Genomic DNA, 19,993 nt, shown 5'->3' on the forward strand with positions numbered 1-19,993 from the left:
TAGGAACCACTGGTCTATGCTCATACGCTGGCCATGTGCCTCTGTGTTCTCCTTTCTGCTATCTAGAAGCCACATGACATTTCTGGGTCTGGGCATTGCAGGTCTTTCGTCTTACTGCCAGGAAAAGCAGACAAGCATTTCTCATATGTATGCAACAACTGCTGTACTTCCTCAGTGGGACTCTCCCCAATGCAGGGGACAAGGAGGGAGAGCGATGATAAAATACCCAGGCTCCTGCCAGCTTAGGAAACAAGGAACTCTCGCATCTGATTTTCCCATTAGGCGACACGCTTATGCAATGCAAAATATAGGTCACCACCTACACAAGGGCATTCTTAGCTTCATAGAATTCTTGACCGTTCAATTGGCTGGTGTTGCAACTTTAAAACTAGGAACCAGCTCCAACACAGCCTTTTGCTGTTTGAACACCCACTTAAATCTTTACAAGTGTGAACAGAATGTCTTTTCTTTTTCCCATAAACCCAATCCATTGCAGTTTCATCCTGCAAAAAAATAGATAACCTTAGCCAAGCAAATGCATATTATATATGCAGACATTCACTGGCTATTTGAGTTAGTTATTATTATTAATTTTTTAAGTCACCTCTTGGTGATCTGCAAGGAGTCGTGGAGGATGGGGTCACAGAATGTTCACAGAAACCCACACAAAGGTGCTCACCGTTTTATGCTTCCAACACCACTATTTTTAGTCACTATCCTGCTCCACCCCCACCCCAAGGGATGAAAATCTGAGATTCCACTAAGAATGCACAAACAGTTCATAGAATCAAAGTTATCATCATTATTAATTTTTTAAAAATCATTTTTTAAAGTCATTATCATTGTTTTTTAAAAAAAATCACCTCTTGGTGATCTGCAAGGAGTCGTGGAGAACGGGGTCGTTTTCGAACGTCTCCTTGTCAAAGAGTCTCCGAAAAGCGTAGAGCGCCAGCTGCTCCATGAGAAGGAATGTTTCGCTGATGTGCAGAAACATGGAAAAGTAGTGATCTTCCCCACGGGAGCAGACATGGATGCTTTCGGTCAGGATCACATTGGACGTCTTTTCAAGTTTTGAGATCTCATCCCAGGCTATGACAAGCTTGACTGCAGATGGGAGCAAAAGAGGATTTCGTCACACCTTTCCATTGACAACCTAGCCTTGCCAAGCACACATCAAAAGGAGTCACAAATGAAGCTACCATTATTAAATATACAGGTGTGTGCCCCCCCATATACAGAGGTCCAGTATCCCTTTTCAATTACTGCCATTTCTTCCTGCTTCCTGATTACTGTGTCCCTCTAGCATGCAGGTTGCCTGCTAGATTATCACATTCCAGTTCTAACCGCTGCAAAAAGCAAGAAGCATGTTTGCTTGCTAATGAAAAAAATGGAAGGTAATAGGCATGAGGGGGTTTGGAATGGGTCCTCCACAGATATGGGGGGACACCTGCAGTGTCATCACAAGGAATGAGGGGTCAAGTCTCTGGTCACAGCTGTAGTAATCTAAATATTGTCAAGAAGGAGACAAGAGAGGAAGAAGGGAGAGAAAATATGCAATTGTTTTAATTAGACATACTTACATAAGAACATAAGAACAGCCCCACTGGATCAGGCCATAGGCCCATCTAGTCCAGCTTCCTGTATCTCACAGCGGCCCACCAAATGCCCCAGGGAGCACACCAGATAACAAGAGACCTCATCCTGGTGCCCTCCCTTGCATCTGGCATTCTGACATAGCCCATTTCTAAAATCAGGAGGTTGCGCATACACATCATGGCTTGTACCCTGTAATGGATTTTTCCTCCAGAAACTTGTCCAATCCCCTTTTAAAGGCGTCTAGGCTAGACGCCAGCACCACATCCTGCGGCAAGGAGTTCCACAGACTGACCACACGCTGAGTAAAGAAATATTTTCTTTTGTCTGTCCTAACCCGCCCAACACTCAATTTTAGTGGATGTCCCCTGGTTCTGGTGTTATGTGAGAGTGTAAAGAGCATCTCTCTATCCACTCTGTCCATCCCCTGCATAATTTTGTATGTCTCAATCATGTCTCCCCTCAGGCACCTCTTTTCTAGGCTGAAGAGACCGAAACTCTGTAGCCTTTCCTCATAGGGAAGGTGCCCCAGCCCCGTAATCATCTTAGTCGCTCTCTTTTGCACCTTTTCCATTTCCACTATGTCTTTTTTGAGATGCGGCGACCAGAACTGGACACAATACTCCAGGTGTGGCCTTACCATAGATTTGTACAACGGCATTATAATATTAGCCGTTTTGGTCTCAATACCCTTCCTAATGATCCCAAGCATAGAATTGGCCTTCTTCACTGCTGCCGCACATTGGGTTGACACTTTCATTGACCTGTCCACCACCACCCCAAGATCTCTCTCCTGATCTGTCACAGACGGCTCAGAACCCATCAGCCTATATCTAAAGTTTTGATTTTTGATTTTTAGCTTAAGTTTAGCTAAAACAGGGAACGGAACTGCTTTGGGCAGGGAGGGGGTTTCACATAAAGCCTTTAGTAGTTTCAAAGGGTAATGGGAACCATGATCACTTCTTGGAGCAGGGGTGCCCAAACCCCAGCCCTGGGGCCACTTGCGGCCCTCAAGGACTCCCAATCCAGCCCACGGGGAGCCCCCAGTATCCAATGAGCCTCTGGCCCTCCAGAGACTTGCTGGAGCCTGCACTGGCCTGACACAACTGCTCTCAGTATGACAGCCAACTGTTCAACCTTTTGCATGAGCTGTGAGACGAGGGCTCCCTCCACTGCTTGCTGTTTCATGTCTGTGATGCAGCAACACCAGCAAAGGAAAGGCTGGCCTTGCTTTGTGGAACGCCTTTTATACGCCTTTTATATTCCTCAAATGTGGAAGGCCTTTTATATTGAGCTATTGCAAGACCTTCATTCATTCATTCAAGTTCCATCTCTAATATATTCATTTATGTAAATTTATTCACATTTGAAATATAAATTAATTCTTTCTTTTCCCGGCCCCTGACACAATGTCAGAGAGATGACGTGGCCCTCCTGCCAAAAAGTTTGGACACCCCTGTCTTGGAGGAACAATGGATTATGCTGAAGCAATGCATATCTATTGTTTACAACAGGGGTTTCTAAGCTTTTCAGTTGAAAGGCTGCATCAAATATCTGGCACAGTGTCAGAGGTCGAAAAAAAAAATTAAACATAAAATTTAAATAAATACATTAGAGATGGACCTTACATGAATGAATGAATAAATAAATGAATGAATGAATGAATGGGCTCAAATGTCCAGGAATTCTCCAAGCACCAACAATGCCCAAGAAATAAAGCATACACTTAAATGGAACCCCATTCCTTCACCCCACAAGCACAACTCTGATTGTGTATGGTCAACTGGATCAGAGGCTCTCAGGGGATCAAAGGCTGGCCACGGGCCAGATAGAGGTTCTCTGTGGGTCGCATCTGGCCCCTAGGCAGGGGTTTGGAGATCCCTGGTTTAGAACACCACCAGAGCACCAATTAGGCACAGCGGGAGGGGGGGGAACAGGTGCTCCACAGATATATGGATTTCTGTTGTATTTCAGAAATCAATCAGAAATCAATCATTGCAAGGGCAAATCGTTATGTTATTATGAAAAGAATATTAGTTAAAGCAGACATGAATTAGTTTGGGGTGAAGATGTGTGCAAACTTTTTTTTTTAAAAAAAAAACAAAGTTGCATTTGTTATTTCTGACATTTTAAAAATACAAAGGATAGACGAGAAGAATTGTGAGCAATGACCAGGTTCCACTAACTTTCAGCTCCCAGCAGGAATGAGTAAAAACTGAGGAAATTGGTGCTCAAGTACAGCCACCCCTGGCAGGGTACACGGCCTCTCCAATAGCTGCACGAGTAGTAGGTCACGAGCTTCTCCTGCTCGGCTAGTCCAAAGCACTTCTCGAATTTCAGGTGTGCCTCCCGGAACTTCTCCGGATCCTCTTCCTTTATTAAAGAACCTTTACTTTCCTCAGCAATCAAGCCCTACGAGAAAGGGGATAAAAATCAGGCAGTCCACTGTCACCCAGCTGGGTCAAGAAAGACCTCCAAAATGCTGATTTTGCTTTTTATATTTTATATTTTTATATTTTATATTTTTATATTTTGATCCCACTCTTCCTGGAGCTCAGAACAGTATACAAAGTTCTCTCTGCTTCCACTGTATTTATTTATTTCAAAATATTTATATAGTCCAACCTTGATAACAAATCCACAAATACTGGGATCACCATTTAAATGCCCTTTAATAAAGGTATTGTAGAGCGATCCTTGGAGGAGCCAGGAACCTCTGTATGACCCAAAAGTGAGTCATTAGTGCTATTTTCAGCTAAGAGAGGCTTGGAAACCAACTCAAAAGGTAAGAAGTGCAATTTTCATGGTGTGTTTTTTTTTTTTCCTTTTTAAGAGCATTCAAATGGTGACCCACTGGCAACCAGGGCGTGTTAAATCTGAAGATGCTGGAGAATGACTGAGGCTGCACCTGTATCCCACCTTTCTCTTTAAAAATAAAGGCAGGCAGCTCACAAGTAATCAAGATTTAAAACACTGAAATACAACAATAAATACTGTCAATATAAAACAACTCAAAAATAATGTAAAAGAAAGAGCAAAAAAACAACAGATTAAGGGCACAATCCTAACCAGGTCTACTCAGAAGTAAGTTCTATTTTGTTCAATGGGGCTTACTCTCAGGAAAGTGTGGTTAAGACTGCAGCCTAAGAGAGCAAAAGCAAGTCAGAACAAAAAAGATCTTAAGCCCTGCTGGAAGGCTAATAGAGAAGGAGTGACCCCAAACTTGAGGTGGCTAAAGAGAAGGCTGCCAGTCTCTTGTTGCTGCCAGTCAAGGCTTACGAGACCAGTGCCACCCACAGAAGGGCCCCTTAGAGAACCTCGGGTGACTGGTCATCTCATACAGAAGACCTTGGAGTGCCCTGACCCTAAGCCGTAAATACCCAGCAACCTTGCAAAGCAGGCCACGTACATACAGGGTGAGAATGACTGACCTGAAGACTCTTCAAGTTAACTTCACAGCTAAGTGGAGATTTGAAGCTGGCCCAATTCTGAGGTTCTAACCACTGTGCAACACTGTTCCTTGGAATACTAGCTGCTCTTTTTGAGCTATATAGTGAGCCATGTGTACTACCCTAAGCTCCTTGGAGGAACTGTGGTATTAAAAACCCTACGTAATTTTGCTAGATAGATTTACTACACTTACACACATGCACCCCTACAAATGCACAGAGCCTACAAGCACAACACACGCAAACACAGTTCCACACATTTCTTTTTAAACCTCCCATGATACATACCCTGATCTTTCCGTGCACAAAACTTGTGATGTCCTCACTGGAATCAAACACAGGCAGGGTCTTCATGACGTTTTGCTCCAGCCAATCCCAGTGCTCATTTATTTCTTCTCGGCTGGCACCTGATGATGGGAAGAGTCCCAAGCACTAAAAATGTACTTCGCCAAAATTAAAACATGCATGAACGAGTCCTGCCTTTAAGATGGGGGAGGGAAGAAGCTAACCCACACTCTTATGTTGCAAAGGCAGCCGCCATTATCCTGCTGAAATAAACATTCCAGGCACGGCATAGCAAAGCCTTACTGTTCTGCCCTGCAGACATCTTTCTTCGCACCAGATCACTGCAGACCCTCATGTTGGGGAGCTGCTTCCACTGCATATCACCCCAGAAGGTTCTGCGCCCCAATTTCTGGGATTCCCTGGCACGAAGCTTTGCAACAATCCGGCATGAAGGAAGCTTGGCTGTAGTGCAGAACGGCAAAGCTTCGCCACAGTCAGGTCTGGAATGATTATTCTGGCACGCCAGAGTTTGGTGACCACTGGTTCAAAGAAATGACACTACAGTCTGGTCCCATTTATGCTGCCAGGATAAGGTGGAAAGCCCTGAGCCAGGTGGAAAGAGATCACATTTCAACCAGCATGGCCCTTCTGGAGACAGGAATACTGCTGGTGGGGGGAGAAGTCTCAGCATGTTCCCCTCCCATGTTGCTTCTTACGATACTTGGGTGACACCAAAAGGATCAACGCCTTAGCTGCTCCCACAATGACGTCATAACATGACAACGCAGCACGGACACAACCTGATTTGGGCTGAATTAATCGAAATATCATGTCTGGGATGTGGCTTATACAGGGGTGGCCAAACTCACTTCGGCCGCAATCCTAAGCAACTTTCCAGCACTGACATAAGGGCAATGCAACCCCAAGGAACATACATTACCTTACCTTGAGGAGGCCTCCATGACTGCAGGATGCAGCACACACCCCACTGGCACAGCTATGCCAATGCTGGAAAGTGGGTTAGAATTGCGCCCTTAATGTCAGAGCCATATATGATATACCTCAGATTTTTGAGAGCCGCAATATTTAAGAAACATTTAAATTCTCAAATATATTTACACAATGAACATTAAACTCAAGTTTTAATCCAGTGGACTCTCAGTTTGTATTCAGTAAATAATCATAGAATCATAGAGTTGGAAGGGTCATCTAGTCCAACGCCTTGCTTTAGGCAGGAAATCCTCTTAGAGCATCTCCAACAGGTGCTTGTTGAGCCTCTGCTTGAATATCTCTAGTGAGGGAGAGTCCACTACCAATCATAAAGCTTGCAAATGTTTTATTTACCTTTCATATTAATTGTGATGCAAAAAAGAGCTCAGCCAACATATTTCAGGCTGAGAGCCAGGGTGGTGAAGTGGTTTGGGTGTAGACTTAGACCTGGACGATCCAGGTTCAAATTCCCCCTTAGCCACAAAGCTTCCTGGGTGACCTTGGGCCAGTCACTTTCACTCAGCCTCACCTACCTCACAGGGTTGTTGTGAGGACAAGAAGGAGGGTAGCAGTTGTGTACACCGCCTTGAGCTCTTTGGAGGAAGGGTGGTATAAAAATGTGGGGAAAAAATAAAAATAAAATAAATAAATAAATTTCAGAGAGCTGCACATTGCATCACAAAAAGCCACAAGGGGCTCATGGGATTTGGCCACTCCAGCCTATAAACAAAGACATTACTTGGAATTCTACTTTATGTTGTAAGGATCCCGCTTAAAAGCACTCACAAACTGGAAAGGATGGGGTGGGGGGTTATAGCAATAACTAAAAGGCAAGTAGTATAAAGGAAGTTTGCTACAACTGGCCTCTGTTTATGACTGCAGTGGGCATGTTGCAATTCCACACAAGTACCCCACATGAGGATTAAGGCTGCCAACTCTGACCCGAGGTTGTTCTTGGAGATTCACTTTCCAACATACTATAATGCTGGAAATTCCTGGTGGCCCTACTAAAATCTGCAGCAGTGCTTTCAAGAGTCACCTGGATTCAGATTCTTACACAATGGGCAATATAACAATTTGAGAAACATCCCCTTGCATTTTTTAATTTTAAAACATAGTCCTTGTGGCTGCAGAAATAGGTTTGGAATTGTGAAGATTACCCACCACTTCAAGAGTTGCTGCAGTGGGATTAGGGATCTAAAAAGATTTAAGGCAGATGGAGAGATACCATATTAACGCACCAATAACACAGAGTAATTTTTATTTTTTTTTAATACACACACAGCTTGCAAAAAACACACTGCTCATAACCCTTTAATTTTCCTGCAGGAGTGAAGAGACAAAACAACAAATCTGATTGTTGTTTAGGTAATCCCTTCACCAGCTAGCTGATCGGCAGTAGGAGATCTTAAGAACATAAGAACAACCCCACTGGATCAGGCCACAGGCCCATCTAGTCCAGCTTCCTGTATCTCACAGTGGCCCACCAAATGCCCCAGGGAGCACACCAGATAACAAGAGACCTGCAAGGCCTCCTGGGAATTGTAGAAGAACATAAGAACAGCCCCACTGGATCAGGCCATAGGCCCATCTAGTCCAGCTTCCAGTATCTCACAGCGGCCCACCAAATGCCCCAGGGAGCACACCAGATAGCCTCAGGGAGCACACCAGATCTTAAGCAAGCCTTTTAGGAAACTAGTTCTTGACAAGGTTGGAGAGGCCCATCCCTTGGCAAACAGCTTCCTTATGAGTGCAGGTAAACGAGGAACATCCTGGTCAGGCTTCTGAACACAAGCAATAGAAATGCAAATGTTTTCATCCTTGCCAAATGGAGTTGCCAGATGAGAAAAAGTGGTCACTGATTTTAAGCTGGAAGGGCCAGTAAATGGGGAAGAGTTCAGGGGTACATCACCTGATTTGCATGCCCAGAGTCCCTGGTATTTCCAGGAAGAGCTAGGAAAGACCCCTGTCTTACTAGAAGCCACCACCACTGAGTGTTGGAAACACAGTTACAGCCCTGCAGTTCTACTAAGGCAGCTTCCTAGGTTCACATAAATGCTTCACAGAACTGTATTTGTATGCTTAAGAGCAGCTCCGCAGGATCAGGCCAAGCGCCTATCTAGTCCGGCTTCCTGTATCTCACAGTGGTCCACCAAATGCATCAGGCACAAGGCAAACAAGGCAACAGGATACCTCTATCCTGTACTCCCTTGCACCTGGCAATTAGAGATAGTCTATCGCTAAAACCAGGAAATTGCACATACCCATCACGGCTTGTAACCTGTGAACGTTTCCGCCATAAATCTGTCTAATCCCCTTTTAAAGGCATCTAGGCCAGATGCCATCACCACATCCTATGGCAAGGAGTTCTGCAGATTAATGATACACTGGGTACTGTGTATATACGAAATGTGTATATTATGTGTATATATGTACTGGGTATATATGAAATACTGAGGAGTAAAGAAATGAAGGAGGAGGATACACCAAGGGATGTGGGAGGTAGACTGGTAAACCCTACCACTAATTTTCAATTCTAAGCACAGTTTAAATTTTAGAAAACCAAAGAGTTGCAAAAGGGGAAAACACATAGACCCCCTTTGGTCTAATGGCTCTGGCATTCCTCAGCTTTCTCTATGCAGGCCTCTTTCACACACTTATGAAGACTCCAAAACTTAGCTTTGCTGCACTCTGAAACCTTCCAGGTTTGGGCTTACACTCACCACATGCAATGGACCAGTAGACTTGGGAATCAGGTGTCTGGTGCAGGATACGGAAAGGGGCCACTTTTGACGTGGAATCCAGGACAGCATCCAGTGTCCCCACCAGCAGTCCTGCAGGATTTAGGACACAGTTTCAGAAAAAAAAAAAACAAGAAAGGTGGTTTCGACAATGCTTGTTGGAGACCAGGTTGTGTACAACACAAAAAGGATGATACACTCCAAAGGAAGGTTTACTACAGCTGCACAGTGCGGGGCTGGAGAGGGCAGCGATTGTAAGGAAAGAAAGCGAAAAACAAAGGCAATGTTAAGGAGAACTTGGGGCCACCCATGCTGCATTAAAACCCCCAAGTTCTAAAGACAGCTCTGCAGCTTCAGGGCGTGTTACATAAGAGAAAGTCCCAAGAAAAAGCAGGAAAAAGCATCAGATTTCATCACAGTGCTGACAAAATATAATTTAAGTTACTTGCAGCTGAATCAGTCAGTCTGGTTTCTTATTGCATACAACCTCCAAGCACCCAAACTTTATATTCTAGAGCCTAGGAATGTTCAAGGCACACAGAACTCAGCTGCAATTGGGCCAGGCGTCTAGCCATCTAGCCATCAGCTAGATGCCTTCAGGAAGTTGGCTGTGAATGGCTTTCTGTTGCTTCTCTCCAGCAGCTGGTACTCAGAGGTACATTGATTGGAAAACAGGGGTTCCCTTTACTTATTGCAGCTTTTGATAGATCTACATGAATTTGTCTAGTCTAGTGGTTAAGAACATAAGAACAGCCCCACTGGATCAGGCCATAGGCCCATCTAGTCCAGCTTCCTGTATCTCACACCGGCCCACCAAATGCCCCAAACTTTTGAGCACCAGGACCCCCTTCTTAAAATGACACTATTGGGACCCACCTAGTTTTACTTTAAAAAAGAAAGGTTATTATTGCAAAATAAAAAACTGCTGATTTAAGATTTAGTTGGCATGAATATGCAAAAGTAAACATTGAATTTAAGAATCATTATATTAGACATGCATTGTGGAGTATATGGAACCAAAATAAGAACAGGTTTTATAGTAAAATTCCACTATCGACTTCACTACAAGAAGCACATTTTGGTTTGACCGTAGCACAGGGACATAAATGGTTACTATACAGAAATCTATTGAGTTTTACACAGGGGCAATGTAAATTGAAGTCTAGGGAAGAAATAATAGAAGAAGATTTTAACTGTCAATGATTTTTATTTGTATAAGTATCAGAAAGATTTAAAACCGATAAAAAGTTATATGGATTTGAAGAAGAGGTGTCAATTTTGGAAAAACAATTAAAATCAGAAGATCAGATAATTTCTAAGATTTATAAGTGGTTGAAATTTGAAATGGAAGATGGACAGGTTAAAGAATGTATGATGAACTGGGCTAAAAATGTAGGTCATGAGCTTTCCATGGAAAAATTCACCTTATGGTGGAGCACATGCAGTCGGGCCCCACAGACCCGATCTGCGTATAAGTGAATCCATAGATACGGGATCCACAGATACAGGTCCTCCTGTATTTGCAAATAACTCAGGGCCCAATCCTATCCAATTTTCCAGTGCCAGTGCAGCTGTGCCAATGGGGCATGCACTCCATCCTGTGATGGGGAGGTAGTCACAGAGGCCTCCTTAAGGCATGGGAATGTTTGTTCCCTTACCTAGGGGTTACATTGCAGCTGCACAGGTGCTGGAAAGTATCCAACTTTCCAGCTCTGGTGCAGCCGCAATGTAGCCCTGTAGGCTACAATGTAGCCCTGTAGGTGTCTAACCCCCACCACAGAATGCTGTGCATGCCTCATTGGCACAGCTGCACAGGCACTGGAAAATTGGGTAGGATTGGCCCCTCAATCCATTTCCCATAATGAAGCAGCCCTAATGAATAGCCACCAAGCTTGATAGGCTCAGTTATGTTACCCAGCCTTTACCTGTCCCCACTAACTGTCATTGATGCACTTGGGAAAAAAAAACACCAGAAAAAAAGACACTTAAACATTTATCTCTCTATTTTTACACAAGCTTGCAAACTGCAGGAGCTCAGTTCTTTGTAGGGCGGTTAGCAGCTATTTGATACCACAGGCCAACACACATTTTGCTTCCTTAAAGATTACACCAATACCTGGGTATATTTGGGGTGCTGATTCCAAAAATGGCATCCGTTCTGCCCTATCACGTCTAGTTTTGGTGGTATAGTATAGCCTCATTAGTGAATGGTTCAAGCAGCTTCCTCATGAGGAAGCCTACACCATGGCTTCCTCATGAGGAAGCTGCTTGAACCATTCACTAATGAGGCTATACTATACCACCAAAACTAGACATGATAGGGCAGAACGGATGCCATTTTTGGAATCAGCACCCCAAATTCATATCAAATCACCATAAAGTTTGGGAAAAACTTTTCGGACCTTCAAATTTGTAGGCCTGTGTTATTGAATAGCCTCAGAGCTTGCGGCAATTAGTTATCTGATCATTCCTATCACCCGTGTTTTCATTGGAGGCTCTGTGGGACGCACCAAGTGGGTCCCAGCCCACAGTTTGAGAAACCTTGGTCTAGTCTCTTTTTAAAGCAATTGTCAAATCCCATGGTGTGCATTCCACAAGCTAATTACATTGTTTATGGGACAATATATGCTCAGTTCCACTGTATTCTAACCTAGCAGCCTGAGAGAGGGAGAAGAACTTCTCTCTGTTTATTCCATACCATTGCTGGTTCTGCTCCATCTACTGTAAGATCATCATGCTCACTTAAGAGCTTCTTTAGAAGAGACAGTTGCAAAGAAACAGGTTTGGAGCTAGATCAATTGTGCGCACTTTAGAGTAGCCATTAGGCTGACAAACCAAATATGCAAACATTTGACAAGGAAAGAAACACACACACAAGGAAGGATCAATATATTGTGCAGAAGTAGCAGATTTAATTTCATACATGCCGAGTCCAAAAACCCCCAGCACAATTGCTTCTCCTGCACTTGTAATCCAATCTTCCCTTCCGTCCCAAGAGTCCATAACTGCTACATTAAGGATTACATCTATATTTGCTGGGAGAAAGCTCTCCTTGCTGAATTATTCATCTCACCCAGCGCATTTTGCAGCTGGCTCTCATCTTTGCAGAGGCATCTCTCCAAATGCCTTGTATTTTTTTCCCCTGCCGTGATCATTCACAGCACAGAGACACTAGTCAAACATAAGCAAGGCCCTGCTGGACAAGACAAAGGCCCACCAACTCCACTAAACCTCTTCTGATTGAGACAAGTCCACAGCAGGGAATGAAGGAAAACTGCCAGTCCCACTGCTAGCCTCCCTTGCTACGCAGCTGGAATCCAGCACATCTTTTACAAAGTTCCCAAGCAGGTGGAATCCAGCATAGCTTTACAAAGACTCCTGTACACAGTGGGTCTGAAATGCCAGAACATTCATTTATTTTTGGTTACACGTCTACCTTGTCATTTCTGCCAGAAGCTAAAGCTGGCATACAAGGTCCTCCACTCCTTATTTCAGTAAGCAGTAGGGACTCCCAATTTAGGGGGTTGCGGCAACCATTCAAAGCCTGTCAAGAGAGCCTATGCATTACTGGATCCAATCCAATAATGGTGCTGCCTTAGCAAAACTGAAATCTTGACATAATCCTGCACAGACTCTTTTTGCCGTCTTGCTCAGCAGTTCCTAAGGCCGGCCCTGCTCAGGTTGCTACCTCACAGGGTTGTTGTAAAGTCACAAGAGGTAGGGGAAAATGGGTGGGCAGGGGTTGGGCAGTAATAGACGCCGGGGGTGGTGGGTGGTAGACTGGGTCCCGGAAGGGGGAGGGACAGACGATGGGTCCCCAGTCTCATAATTTATTTATTGGGGTTGTAGCATGAAAAAGGTTGAAGAAAACTGCCTTATTTTATCCTCAAAGCAACTTGATGTGTTGGATTAGATTAGAGCAGTGATTCCCTATGGAGGAGATAGGAACCACTTATGTCTTTGCAGGGGAGAGGCTACGGAAGCAACACAATCCTCAGCATCACACTGCTATCGGGGACAGAAGGGCGGGGATTTACTTATTTATAGCCAGTACCGGCCTAAGTGAGGTGCAGGAAGCCCCACGGATGCCTCTGCAGGGCTCCCCAAGCCTCTGATTAACTAAAAATAGAGACTGGAAACCACTTCTGGTTTCAAAACTGAAAACTAGAAGTCGTTATGAATCACTCTTTTTGGTTAATTGGACGCTCAGGGAGCCATTGGGAGAGTTGGGAGAGTTAGAACAGACAAGAAAAAAATATTTCTTTACTCAGCGTGTGGTTGGTCTGTGGAACTCCTTGCCACAGGATGTGGTGATGGCGTCTGGCCTGGACGCCTTTAAAAGGGGATTGGACAAGTTTCGGGAGGAAAAATTCATTACGGGATACAAGCCATGATGTGTATGCGCAACCTCCTGATTTTAGAAATGGGCTATGTCAGAATGCCAGATGCAAGGGAGGGCACCAGGATGAGGTCTCGTTATCTGGTGTGCTCCCTGGGGCATTTGGTGGGCCGCTGTGAGATACAGGAAGCTGGACTAGATGGGCCTATGGCCTGATCCAGTGGGGCTGTTCTTATGTTCTTATGTTCATGCGGAGGCATCCGTGGGACTCTCTACAACCCCTCAAGGCCAATGCTGGCTGTAAGTAAGTAAACCCCCTTCTGTCCTTGGCAGCAGTGTGATCCTGAGGATCACAGAACTGCCATCCCCCTGCCCCACCCTGCCCCTTAAGGGCTAAGTGCTCCCTGGCTGGTGGGTCATGACCCACCAGTTTGGGAACCACTGGATGAGAAAGAAAAGTGACCAGATCACCCAGTGAGATTCACAGCTAAGTGGGGATTTTAAGCCTGGTCTCCACTGTCCATGCCACACTCCAATTGCATGACACCACACCAGCTTTCATGCCGAACACACTGGCTGCAAAGGGTGAGAACATTTCATCATGTTTAAAGGCAGTCACACAAATAAACCTGCATCTTTTTTTAAAAAACGACAACTGGTCCATTCTCTAATAAGTGCTTTAGCAACACAAGGAATTATGGAACATCAGTAATGAGAGAGGAGAAAAGAAAGTCTTTCAATGTACTTAAAAAATCTCTGTAGGTTGCCTGAAGGAGATTCTTGAAGTTTAAGATGTAGGACACCAATTAATCATACGCCTCTCTTTAGTTCTGTAAAGGTGCAAAAAGGAGCACAAAACTCAAAGGCTCAGCATGGAAAAAGACTTAAAGCAGGACAGTTAACCAATGGAAGTAGGTCTGCTGCCTGATTAAAGAAACCTTTGCTCAGTAGTTCTGAAGTTTTTTTTAGCACCAGGACCCACTTTTTAGAATGACAAGCTGTCGGGACCCACCAGAAGTGATATCATTAACCCAGAAGTTACATCATCAGTTTTGACTTCAAACCTAAGCCGCAATCAGTCAAAGGTCCAATTACGCAGCAAGTTTGTGCTGTTATTTTGCATAGCTTGGAAGTCGAAGCAGGATAAAGACTTGGATCCTTCTCAAACCATACAACCCTCCCCCCTTTCCATCATCCCATCTTCCCACCTATTCAGGGCAAAGCACCAGGCCTCTCTCCCACTGGGAAGCCTCCCTACCCAGCAGCTCCGTACCCTGCATTTTTAGCTATTTTCAGTGGTGGCTGAGCAAGGTGCTACGCGACCCACCTGAAATTGGCTTGCAACCCACCTAGTAGGTCTTGACCCACAGTTTGAGGAATGCTGCCAGACAACCCAATCCTATGCATGCCTACTCAGAAGCAAGCCCCATTAGAGTCAATGGGGCTTACTCCCAGGAAAGTGTGGATAGGATTGGGCTGTTAGCTGAATTCTGCAAATTCAGGGCCCAATCCTATCCAACTTTTGAGCTTTGGTGTAACCACGATGCAGCCCCATGGTAAAGGAACACGTCTCCATACCTTGAGAAGGCCTCAGTGACTGCACCTCCACCACAGGATACAGCACACACCTCACTGGCACAACTGCATAAACACTGGAAAATTGGATAGGATTGGGCCCTCAATCTACTATTTTTGCACATGGGTAAAACAATCATTTCGATGCAAAACGCATACTTTCTGTTTTTGGAGGATACCGTTGCAGGCCTCCCATTAGAAGGGGCTGAAGGTCACCCACTCTCTTCTCTGTTTCCTTTCCTGCTCAATCCGAAGGCACCCAGTCAAGATGGCTTTACCTAAACTGGGGCAAAGGATGCTTGAAAAAGCAGGCATTCCCAAGTGGCTTTTTCTGCAATATTTATACTCTCCCAAACAATGTGCAAATCAAAAGAAATCTGTATGGGAAATAAAGTGTTCCGTTATTCTAAAGGGGACCAGCAGCAAACATCGTACATTGTTCAGAGGCCACAAATTAAGGCAGGAAGCATTTGTACACAGATTTATTTTTCCCTGGTTTACACCATTCAAAAAACAGCCGTCTGTGCAAAGCCGCAGTATTAGTCATGAAGGCAACAGCTCGGTGACTCAAAGCTAGCTACTTTCAGCTAAATTATGTTACTAGATCCTCTCTGGCACCAGCCAACATCAAAAGAACTGCGGGCTTCGAGACCCTGGCCTCCAACCAACAAACAAGTTCATTAACATTTTACAAAGCTGGGAGTAACAGATTATAGCTATATATTCTCCAAAACTGAAGAGCAATCCTGGGCTTACATATAGAATGAGACAAATTGGCTCCAATAAACCAAATCCATTCTGGTTTGTAATCTTTAATGTTACCTAGGCTAATTACTCATTCAATGAATGGCTTTTAAGGAAATTATTAATCACTTAGGGCCTAATCCTATCCAACTTTCCAGCACTGGTGCAGCTGTAATGCAGCCCCAGGGTAAGGGAACAAATGTTCCCATACCTTGAGAAGGCCTCTGTGACTGCCCCCCAAACATAGGATGCAGCGCAAGCCCCATTGGCACTGCTGCACCTGTACTGGAAAACTGGATAGGACTGGGCCCTTAGTCTTATCCAGCTATGCAAATAGCCCCTTGCAGTGGGGAAGAATTACTTCCAGGCAGAGCAGGGTTTGACAATGACAGCTATCAGTCGGTACCTAATAGCTCTCAAAGGCATATGATATGGGTGGACAGAAGGAGTAACATCTATGTACTTCTCTGCAAGGATGGCAAAACTTGCTGCACATGGCTGTTGCAAAGAAGAAAATGGGACAACACTCTCAGCTGCCTGGAAGAAAAGCAGCACTCAAGGGAGATGAGTACACACTCGGGGCCCAATTCAATTCCCTCCTGGGGATTGCATCAGCGACACAAGAAGCAAACACCTCCTGCCTCTCACTGGAAAAGAGACCCTGCTTTGCACATTGAAGATTCCAGGTAAAACATCTGGTAGTATCTTCCAAGTAGGGCTGTAAAAGACCCCTCCTCTGAAACCCTGGAGAGCTGCTGGTATTCAATGTAGAAAATAGTGAGCTAGGCGGATCAGTACTCTGACTTGGTAGAACTCAGCTTCCTCTGTTCTTTCCTAAGCGAATTCAGAGATAATAATACTGGCCTTAGTGTTGAAAGGAAGGATTACCAAAATAATATACGTGAAACTCTATCAAGTTGCTTCATCAGACCATCAGCCTTTCTACCCCAGGATTGTTAGCAACACTCTAGGACTGTGGTTTCCAAACTTTTTGCACAAGGACCCACCTAGATTTACAAGACTAAAAAAAAAAAGTTTTAGTCTACCAGCTGCTCAAGCCTCTGTTTTCATCCTTTTTCTATGGTAGGAGGGACCACCTTCTGGATCTCCACATTCATTGGATTGGGACCATTCAAGACCATTGGGTCTTGGGTTTTCCTGAGACCTGGAGCACACCTGTCTAATCATGAGTAAACATACACCATGCTACTTAGTTTTGCTTTCCATAGGAATACAGCTTCCTTTCCAGCTGGGGGGGGGGAAGGGGAGGACTTCCTTCTTGAGAGTTTGTTGAGACCTGCATTCTCGGACTGGGACTGAGAATGGTAGCAATGCGTTCCCCTTGGTTTGCCCTTCAAAGTGGAATAAGGCATGGTTGTCTGCACGAGCTGCTCTTTTTAAGTCTCCACAGGGCTCAATACATCGACTTGCAGTTTTGGAAACCACTGCTCTAGGTCTTCCCCAGTATCCAAAACCCATGGACTGGAAATTGTCGGGGCTTGAAACTTCAAAACAGAACAACAGTCACAGAGAAGAGGGAATTTCCACATGGGTAACTTCTCTGCCCCTCTGACCCTCCCACAACAGAAAAGCTGCTGCATCCCAAAACCTGTCAAAGATGATTAGCAGTAGGTAGGCAGCCAAGTAGACTGACAAATGAAGTACAGACATCCCCCCCCTGTATCCGGTGTCACTTATCCGGTTTCACTTATCCGCTGATCCAGGAAACCGTCTGCATGCCCATTATAGTACCTTTGTTTTACTATAATAAGCCAGTCTGCACTCTAGAGGACAACTAACAAGAAGTAGGACATGTATGATATAATGGGTGCAAAACATAGGCTATAGTATCAGAATATATCAATGGGAACAGATCTGGAAGCATAATATCAAACTTACTAGAGCAACAAATTTCAAAGAAAATTTATATTAAATGTTTTATAGATGGTACATGGCACCAACAAGATTAGTAAAAATGAAACCGAATATATCAAATAGTTGTTGGAAATGTAAATGTACAGAAGGAACGTTTTATCATATTTGGTGGGCGCATATGTGAAAAAACACAAATTTATTGGAGGATGGTAAGAAATCTAGTACGAGAGATTGTTGTATTTACTATTCCCCTGAAACCTGAATTATTTTTGCTCAATATTACTTTAGATGTTATAGATAAAGAAAATGATGTGAACCTAGTTATTATGATTTTAACTGTGGCAAGGATCTTATAAGCTAGATATTGGAAGGACTTTAGAATACCAATGAAAGATGAATTAACAGAGAAAATAATGAACGTGGCAGAAATGGGCAGACTGTCAGAAATTTTGGACCAACAACAAAAACCGACACAAATGGAGCAATGGAAACCCTTTTATGCTTGGTTGAAAATGAAGTTTTAGAAATATATGACACAGCATTTAGATGATTGTATTATATATATATATATATATATATATATATATATATATATATATATATATATATATACACACACACATTATATTTGATATTTGATATTTCACTCCCAGATTGGCCTTTTCAGCCACACTAGACGCTGTGCCAGAACCACCTTTCAGAGCGTGATACCATAGTCTTTCGAGACTGAAGGTTGCCAATACAAAAAAAGTATTGCAGTCCATATACATTATATTTGATAGGACAGACGAATGACGAATGAAAAATGATATTAAGGGGTAAATTTAGAAGAGGAAATTAGGAGACAAGTAATGATTATTAATTATAGTGATATATAATAATGATGTATGATTTCCTGCACCCTTTTTATGTATGTAGTGAAGTGTGTTATTTTTTTTTCGTGTTATGTGTTGTGTGTTTGTTTATATTTGTTTTTGGAAATTAATTAAAAAAAGAAGTAGGACAGTTCCTGCTTCCTGTTAACTAACAGTATGCAGGCTGGTTGCCTTCATGTTAAATTCTTTAGTTAAGCAGAATGTTAAAAAAGAAGCACCTGCCACATGAGCACTACTACAGTTGTTGGCATCCTTCAGTCTCGGAAGACTATGGTGTCACGCTCTGAATGGTGGTTTTGGAACAGAGTGTCCTCTCCAGTGTGCGAAGCCTGGGTAAAGTAGGTATGGAGGACAGGCTGTTACCCATGCAGCAAATCCCCCCTCTCCACGTCGCTGAAATGGTCCAATGGAAAGGCAGAGGCCAATACGGTTGGTTCCAGCGGCGTCGCAGGAGTTGCCAGAACGTGACTGTGTTCAGCCATGAACTGCCTCAGGGACTCCGGCTCCGGATTTTGCCTCGAGGTTGACTCCTGAAGCCTTTTCCAGAACTGGATGTAGCCACAAGGCAGTGGAGGTTTGGGATCAGAGTTTTCCTTCTCTCAGATGAGCTGCCTTCCCAGGCTAACGAGTCCCATCTACCCGGTGGCTGTTCAGTCGCCTCTTACAACAAGTACAGCCAAACTGAGTAAACAGTAAACCCATTACTAGGTAGGTATGTGGGGGCCACTATTTATATAGGGGGGCCGGAACAGAATCCCTGCAGATAAGGGGGTGCCTGTACATTTCCTTCTCACAATGCATAATTAACCGATGGAATTCACTGCCAAAAGACATGGTGACTGACAGCCATCTACTCTGATGGCTCTCCAACAAAACACAAAATTCATCAGTCAAATTCACTGAGATTAGGTCCATCAATGGTTCCAAGCCTTGATAGCTAAATTAAACCTCTATTAAAGGCATTATATCTCTGAGCTCAAGCAGCAGACAAGGCCTGCCCCAGTGCATGCAACCTGTAGGTCCTCCAAGCTGCTCGCAGCAAGGTCCAGCAGACTGCCAGGAGATGTGCTAATGCAGGGGTGCTCAATAGGTGGATCGCGAGGCAAAATGAGTAGATCGCGGAGTGCCGACAACTCCCCCCCTTCAGGTGCCTCTGGGAGGAAACGCCGGGAGTAAGGCCCATTGTACTCAATGGGGCTTACTCCCAGGTAAGTGTGACTAGGATTGCAGCCTCACAGCCTAATCCTAGGCATGTCTACTCAGGAGTAAGTCCTCTTATACTCAGTGGGGCTCAAGGTACACCAACATACATTGTACACATAAATGTTATATGTTATGATGGCGCGAACATTGTAAAAAAAAAAACTCTGGTAGATCTCCGGGCCTTGCTGGGTTTCAAAGTAGCTCTCGAGCCAAAAAAGTGTGAGCACCCCTGTGCTAACGACTACTGGCTCCAGCTTTGTTCCCAGATACAGACAGCAGCTGACACAGGCAACATCAAGGGGATGTATTACGGTATCAAGCAGG

The 19,993-nt window shown here is 44.2% G+C and overlaps 1 protein-coding gene across 1 annotated transcript in view; it reads right to left on the bottom strand.

Annotated features, from left to right (window-relative positions):
- The window catches only part of TBC1D8B (TBC1 domain family member 8B), a 51,401-nt gene that overhangs the window by 24,381 nt on the left and 7,027 nt on the right, over nt 1-19,993 (bottom strand). The window contains exons 2-5 of the mRNA XM_066640131.1: nt 9,041-9,151; nt 5,331-5,449; nt 3,780-4,005; nt 864-1,104 (exon numbers count right to left, since the gene is read on the bottom strand). Of these exons, the coding sequence (XP_066496228.1) occupies nt 864-1,104; nt 3,780-4,005; nt 5,331-5,449; nt 9,041-9,151 (697 nt within the window). The remainder of the gene's footprint in view (nt 1-863; nt 1,105-3,779; nt 4,006-5,330; nt 5,450-9,040; nt 9,152-19,993) is intronic.

Source organism: Tiliqua scincoides, chromosome 12 (genome assembly GCF_035046505.1).
Source record: "Tiliqua scincoides isolate rTilSci1 chromosome 12, rTilSci1.hap2, whole genome shotgun sequence".
Lineage (NCBI taxonomy): Eukaryota > Metazoa > Chordata > Lepidosauria > Squamata > Scincidae > Tiliqua > Tiliqua scincoides.